General features: G+C 47.7%; 1 protein-coding gene across 1 annotated transcript in view; it reads left to right on the top strand.

The window, feature by feature from the left end:
* Positions 1-1,417: 1,417 nt before the first annotated feature.
* Positions 1,418-7,786, top strand: part of ATP8B3 (ATPase phospholipid transporting 8B3) — a 60,553-nt gene continuing 54,184 nt past the window's right edge. The window contains exons 1-3 of the mRNA XM_038771265.1: positions 1,418-1,465; positions 1,824-1,915; positions 2,707-2,820. Coding sequence (XP_038627193.1) covers positions 1,441-1,465; positions 1,824-1,915; positions 2,707-2,820 — 231 coding nt within the window. The 5' untranslated portion in view covers positions 1,418-1,440. The remainder of the gene's footprint in view (positions 1,466-1,823; positions 1,916-2,706; positions 2,821-7,786) is intronic.

Below are 7,786 nucleotides of genomic sequence, written 5' to 3'. Positions count from 1 at the left end.
CTAAAAATAGTGATCTTGTTTTAGAGAAAACACAAGGGCACAGAAGGAGTCAGGGCTGGATAAATTAGTGTCCTACAGCTTTCTGATCAGAAAATTAGAGTACCCATGAGAAAATAAAGGTCCTATCTCCAGTCCATATTTCCTTTTTTCTGCCTAGATCATTTTTCTAAAATGTCACACTATAGTTATCTTGTACTTTTCAACACACCCAGTCATTGCTCATTCCTCTACATTTCATGCAGAAATCCCTAACCACTGGAGGTTTTGAGGGAGTGCATAAACTTTAAGTGCTAAGGGTGGCTGTAGGACAAACATAACCTGGGAAGGTGGAGCTTAATCAGGGAAGGCCTCCTGGAGGAAGTAGGGTTTTTCAGGAGGGCTTTGAAGATAGGGGGAAATTGTGGTCTGGCTGGTTTGAAGTGGGAGGGAGTTCCAGGCAGAAGGAAGGTCCTCTGATGACTTGTCAGGTGTAAAGCTAAAAAACTCATGGTGGGCAGGGAATGTATCTGTTATAATGTTGTGTTGTATTCTCCCAAGTGCTTAGTAAAGTGCTCTGCACACAGTAAGTGTGTAACAAATTCGTTTGATTGACTGATTGATTGAGCTGATGAGCAGATTTCCCTTCAAATCCTGTGGCAGCCACGGTCAAGCATGAGGAGAGTTTAGCCCCTTTCTCTGGGCTCCTCAGTGGACTTGCTAAAGGTGTTGGCTTTCATGCTGATGGGTATTTAGAAACCTTGATTTTGAAATTGAAGCTCCCACTTCAACTTTTATATGCATTCTTTTCTTTTGGGTAATTTCCTCTTATGTCTTCAGACTGCATAGCATAATTTCCCACAGTGCCACACCACTGTGGTGGCTCAGAAGTTTGGGAGTGCTGATGACTGGGCACACATAACAAACAGAGCATGCAAAAGGCCTAACAGGCCATGCCAACTTCTCTTAGGGTCAGGCCAGGAAGCTCCCTGAAACACATCTTTTATTATTTCTCCATGAGAGTTTTCAGCCTCCTGAGGGACAGAATGTCCAGCACCTTCCCTCAGGAGATGATTCCCAAATCAAACAGTTGCCACCATCAGGATTACTCTTCTCTGTTGGACCCAGGTGTTCCTTGCTGGTTTCCCTTTGGGGATGAGGGCTGGAAAGGAGGAGGAGTAGGCAAGTTCTGGTGTCAAGAGCCCTGGATTGGAATTTGGATAATGGGGTGTGTGTCTGGCTCCTTATTTATTCTCTCTCTGAGACCTTGGGCTACCTTCCTGAGAGAGAATTGTCCTACTCTCTCTGGGAGGGGATTGCATCTGGAAGAAGAAGCTTTGAGTCTTTAAGGAAATCCCAAGTCGTGACATTCCTGGTGGTCAGCAGGGCAGAGAGAAAGGGGATGACTGTGCTGGTTCTTGTAGTTCTATCAGGATGAGTGGCAACGGTTCCCAGGACAACTACATGGCTGGCAATGAGAAAGAACCAGGTGAGTGCAACACTGATAATGTTGGGGGTGGGGGATGAGGAGGCTGGGGGATTAGGTGGGGAAGTAGATGTGAAGGAGTTCATCAGTGCCGGGAAGGTAGGAGATAGTTGTAGGGGGTAGTGTGGGGCCTAGTGAGGAGCAGGGGGTTGTGGTTGGGGGAAGTATTTCAGTCGCACTACTGTGCCTGCTGATTTGTTTGTCTGCTCATGTGTTTGCTGTCAGGTGAGCCAGACACTTCCTGGGGAGCCAATTAGCTCTCCTTTGAGAGATAGTTAGTCACCATCTCCTCATCAGTGCATTCCACCAGCTGCTCAGTGCTTGGCAGTAAGAATTGCCATGGGTTCTATTTGGCTTTCAGAGTTCACCTGGGAGGTGAAGGCCAATGACCAGGCATATCATGAGCAGATCAAGAAGAAGTTTTTCCTGTGCTGGAAGAAGAGAAAGTATGCGGTGAGTCATTTTAGTCCGCTTCAGTCTTAGAGCTGATGATTCACAAAAGGGTCCTAAGATATGAAGAGCTGGGAGAAGGGGAAATTGGACCTGTCCAAGACTCAGGGTCCAGGCATCCAACTTCTTCCCCATTCTGCCTGGAGAGTTTGGTGGGGTGGACTCAACAGTATTTAGTGAACATTTACTGTGTGCAGATCACTGTACTAAGCACTTGGGAGAGTACAGTACAGAAGAGTAGGTAGATAAGATCCCTGCCCTAAAGGAGCTTACCCTGTAGTGAGGAGACAGATGCTAAAATCAATTACAGATGTATGTACATAAGTGCTGTGGGAGTGGGGTGAAGATCAAAGTGCTTAAGGGGTATATAGCCAAGTGCATAGGCGATATAGAAGGGAGGGTGAATAGGGGAGGTGAAGGCTTAGTCAGGGAAGGCCTCTTGGAGGCAATATGATTTTAGTAGGACTTTGAAGACAGGGAGAATGGTAGTCTGTTGGATATGAAGTGGGAGGGAGTTTCAGGGCCAAGGGAGGATTTGGACAAGCTGTTGGCAGTGAGACAGAAGAGTTTGAAGTACAGAGAGTAAGTTGGTATTTAAGGAGTGAAGTGTGCAGGTTGGGTTGTAGTAGAGATCATTGAGGTAAGATAGGAGGGGGAAAGCTGATTGAGTGCTTTAAAACCCATGGTAAAGAGTTACTAGTGAAGTAACTTTGGCTCCCATGACCTCCATTACTGGCAGGAAGGTGACCTGGCTTCAGCAGGGTCCAAAATAGGGGTGTTCGCTGTTATTTCAGGATAATGCCATCAAGACGGCCAAGTACAATATGCTGACTTTCCTGCCCTTGAACCTCTACGAGCAGTTCCATCGCATGGCCAACCTCTACTTCCTCTTCATCATTCTCCTGCAGGTGAGGGATCTGAGAACATAGTGTAGGCTGGGGTTGGGAGTCTCTGCTGGAACAAGGGGTGGGGATGGGAGAGAAAGTCTGGGCAAAGACTCCTCCTGTAATTGGAGACGATCCATTGGGCTCTCTGGGACCTAGGATAGCTGGGCTCAGGAATGGGAGAGTAGGCTAGTGGCTAGTTCATGGGCCTCTTGTGTTTGGTCCCTGACTCTGCCACCAACTACACCATTGGAGAACTCATTTGCTCATATGGCTTCAGCTACCACCCCTATGCGGTTGATACCCAAAATCTACATCTGCAGCCCTGATCACATTTCCTCTTGCCTTCAGGACATCTCTACTTGGATGTTCTCCCATCACCTCAAGCTTAACATGTCCAAAACACAAAATTGTTCTTCCATGATTTATAGAATTAGAAAAGAGTCATGTGAAGGATAGGCTGTGGGTTTGTGTATATGACTTGATAGGTTAAAGATAATTCCTGATGATCAGAGTAAAAAGTCAGAGACTTGGCAATTGCTTTGCCTCATAATAAATATTCCTTGGCTTAATGAATAAATTTGTGTTTTAGGTGTGTTGCTTTTTTTTTTTTAAACAAGAGCAGGTCCAGTTTTCATCATTCATTCATCATTTCATTTCATCATTCATCAGGTGATTTTGACACCTGTCTACATGTTTGTTTTGTCATCTGTCTTCCCCTTCTAGACTGTGAGCCCGTTGTTGGGTAGGGGCCATCTCTATATGGTGCCAACTTGTACTTCCCAAGCACTTAGTACAGTGCTCTGCACACAGTAAGCGCTCAATAAATATGAATGAATGAATGAATGAACTCTATCTTCCCACCCAAACTTTGTCCTCCCCTTGACTTTCTCATCACTGTAAACAGCACCATTCATTCATTCAGACTTATTTATTGAGTGCTCACTGTGTGCAAAGCACTGTCATAAGTGCTTGGGAGAGGACCATATAACACCATCCTTCCTGTATCACAAGCCCATAACCTTGGCTTTATCCTTGACTCCTCTCTCTCATTCAACCCACACATTTAATCCATCACTAAATCCTGTCAGTCCCACCTTCACAACATAGCTAAAATCTGCCCTTTCCTCTCCATCCAAACTACACCATGCTAATACAATCACTCATCCTATCCCACCTGGATTACTGCATCAGCCTCCTTGCTGACCTCCCAGCTTCCTGTCTCTCCCCACTCCAGTCCATACTTCACTCAGCTGCCTGGATCATTTTTCTACCAGGACATGTCACCCTACTCCTCAGAAAACTCTAGTGATTCACCATCCACCTCCACATCTAAGAAAAACTTCTCACCACCGACTTTAAAGCACTCTACCACCATGCCCCCTCCAAACTCACTTAGTCTGCTTCTACAACTCAGCCTTCACACTTCGCTCCTCTAACACTAACCTTCTCAATTTGGCTCTATCTTGCCTATCTCTCTGTTGACCCCTAGCCCATGTCCTGCCTCTGGCCTGGAACACCCTCCCTCCTCAAATCTGACAGACAATTACTTTCCCCCCCTACAAAGCCTTATTGAAGGCACATCTCCAAGAGGCCTTCCCAGACTAAGCCCATCTTTTCCTCTTCTCTCACTCCCCTGTCTGTCCCCCTGACTTGCTCTCTTTGTTCTCCCCCGTCCCCGGCCCAGCCCCATAGCTCTAATGTATATATCTGTAATTTATTTATTTGCATTGATGTGTCTTCACCCCCCACCCCCCCCAAGACTGTAAGCTCATCATGTGCAGGGAATGTCTCTGTTTATTGTATTGTACTCTCCCAAGCATTTAGTACAGTGCTCTGCACACAGTAAGTGCTCAATAAATATGATTGAATGAATAAATAATGGAAGGTTGAGTTTGAGGTTCATATTTCTCAATAAGAAAGAACTTGGACCTTGTTAGATACCTCTGTGACAATGAAACAAGAAACTCCATAATTTTTCCCTCCTCATTCTCCTTCCCCTGCCACCTCTCTTCCTCTCCTCACCCCTAAAATATTTGCCATAGCTGAGCTCGTGGATACCTTCAAGGGATGAGGTTATGCCAAATAGGTCTCTGGAGATAATCTTTTCTTCTGGCCTCTTTCCCACCCCGAGTCCTAATTCTCTTTCTGTGGAAATGAGGAAATGCCAAGTAAATGTCTCAGGGGGAAGTGAGAGGAAGAGCCATTGTTATGCTATTCAGGAACAAATGAGCTATTTCCCTGCCAATGACCTCAACCTAATGGGCCAAAGGGAGGAGACATTCTGCCAACATGGTCCAGGAATCAGGAAGTTTCAGAGACAGTATTGGATTGACTGCCATAGATCAATCAATGGTATTTATTGAGCACTTACTGTGTGCAGAGCATGGAACTAAGCTCTTGGGAGAATACTCTATAAGTGCAACATACAATATAATATCAATCAATCAACAATAACACTGGTTAAGTTCTGACCCAGGGTAAAGCAGAGAATGGTGCTAAGGTCTGGGGAAGAGATGTGGACATGGATTCAGACCACCGGTCCCTGGCCTAAGGGGGCTCCCAGTCCCTGGGAAGTGGGGTGGGGGCGGGGAGAGCAGGCTCGTGGGGAAGAAGTAGAGTGGGACAAAGGAAACAGGCTCACATGGTGGAACCAAAACCAACAGCTGTGACAATCAATCAATCAATCATATTTATTGAGCACTTACTGTGTGCAGAGCACTGTACTAAGCGCTTGGGAAGTACAAGTTGGCAACATATAGAGACAGTCGCTACCCAACAGTGGGCTCACAGTCTAAAAGGGGGAGACAGAGAACAAAAACAAACATACTAACAAAATAAAATAAATAGAATAGATATGTACAAGTAAAATAAATAGAGTAATAAATATGTACAAACATATATACTTATATACAGGTGCTGTGGGGAAGGGAAGGAGGTAAGATGGGATGGAGAGGGGGACGAGGGGGAGAGGAAGGAAGGGGCTCAATCTGGGAAGGCCTCCTGGAGGAGGTGAACTCTCAGTAGGGCCTTGAAGGGAGGAAGAGAGCTAGCTTGGCAGATGGGCAGAGGGAGGGCATTCCAGGCTCGGGGGATGACGTGGGCCAGGGGTCGATGGTGGGACAGGCGAGAACGAGGCACAGTGAGGAGATTAGCGGCAGAGGAGCGGAGGTGCGGGGTGGGCTGTAGAAGGAGAGAATGGAGGTAAGGTAGGAGGGGGCGAGGTGATGGAGAGCCTTGAAGCCGAGGGTGAGGAGTTTCTGCCTGATGCGCAGATTGATTGGTAGCCACTGGAGATTTTTGAGGAGGGGAGTAACATGCCCAGAGCGTTTCTGGACAAAGACAATCCGGGCAGCAGCATGAAGTATGGATTGAAGTGGGGAGAGACACGAGGATGGGAGATCAGAGAGAAGGCTGATGCAGTAGTCCAGACGGGACAGGATGAGAGCTTGAACGAGCAGGGTAGCGGTTTGGATGGAGAGGAAAGGGCGGATCTTGGCAATATTGCGGAGCTGAGACCGGCAGGTTTTGGTGACAGCTTGGATGTGAGGGGTGAATGAGAGAGCGGAGTTGAGGATGACACCAAGGTTGCGGGCTTGTGAGACGGGAAGTATGGTAGTGCCGTCAACAGAGATGGGAAAGTCAGGGAGAGGGCAGGGTTTGGGAGGGAAGACAAGGAGTTCAGTCTTGGACATGTTGAGTTTTAGGTGGTGGGCAGACATCCAGACGGAGATGTCCTGAAGGCAGGAGGAGATGCGAGCCTGGAGAGAGGGGGAGAGAGCAGGGGCAGAGATGGAGATCTGGGTGTCATCAGTGTAGAGATGATAGTTGAAGCTGTGGGAGCGAATGAGGTCACCAAGGGAGTGAGTGTAGATCCAGAACAGAAGGGGACCGAGAACTGAACCTTGGGGAACCCCCACAGTAAGGGGATGGGAGGGGGAGGAGGAGCCTGCAAAAGAGACTGAGAATGAATGACCGGAGAGATAAGAGGAGAACCAGAAGAGGATGGAGTCTGTGAAGCCAAGGTCGGATAGCATGTTGAGGAGAAGGGGGTGGTCCACAGTGTCGAAGGCAGCTGAGAGGTCGAGGAGGATTAGGATAGAGTATGAGCCGTTGGATTTGGCAAGCAGGAGGTCATTGGTGACCTTTGAGAGGGCAGTTTCTGTGGAATGTAGGGGACGGAAGCCAGACTGGAGGGGGTCGAGGAGAGAGTTGGTGTTGAGGAATTCGAGGCAGCGCGTGTAGACGACTCGTTCAAGGAGTTTGGAAAGGAATGGTAGGAGGGATATGGGGCGATAACTAGAAGGTGAGGTGGGGTCAAGAGAGGGTTTTTTTAGGATGGGAGAGACATGGGCATGTTTGAAGGCAGAGGGGAAGGAACCAGTGGAGAGTGAGCAGTTGAAGATAGAAGTTAAGGAGGGGAGAAGGGATGGAGCGAGAGATTTTATCAGATGAGAGGGAATGAGGTCGGAAGCACAGGTGGCCGGAGTAACACTTGAGAGGAGGGAGGAGAGCTCCTCTGAGGATACTGCTGGGAAGGATGGGAGAGTAGCAGAGGGTGTTGAGAGCCGGGGGGTTGGAGAAGGCGGGGGAGTGACAATAACAGCTGATGACTGGTCCTCAGCTTCTCGTGGCTCCAGGCAGGGCCAAGGTGCTGCCACCCTCCCAGAGTCCTGCAGGGGATGGCATCTTTGGTGATTCTGCACTCTGGAGGGGAAGGGGGAATTTTTCCTGTGTATCCACTTGTATATCAGGATCATCTTCCTAGTCCCTGGGCTCAAAGCACTATCACCTCTGCAAACTTACTATACCTCTCCACTGCCCAATGCAGGTGAGGCCTCTAATGTCTTCTTCCTGAGCGTTTAATGGTTTGGGTTTCATATCACCAGGAACTAGTATTTTTCCCAAGAGAATTTTGCTGAAGAAAGTTCTATTTTAGTCACAATTCAAATTGGGGAAAATCTAATGTCCATCGTAAGCCTTATGCTGA

Source organism: Tachyglossus aculeatus, chromosome X2 (assembly GCF_015852505.1).
Source record: "Tachyglossus aculeatus isolate mTacAcu1 chromosome X2, mTacAcu1.pri, whole genome shotgun sequence".
In the NCBI taxonomy this organism is placed as follows: Eukaryota; Metazoa; Chordata; class Mammalia; order Monotremata; family Tachyglossidae; genus Tachyglossus; species Tachyglossus aculeatus.
This window is presented reverse-complemented; position numbering and strand designations above follow the sequence as displayed.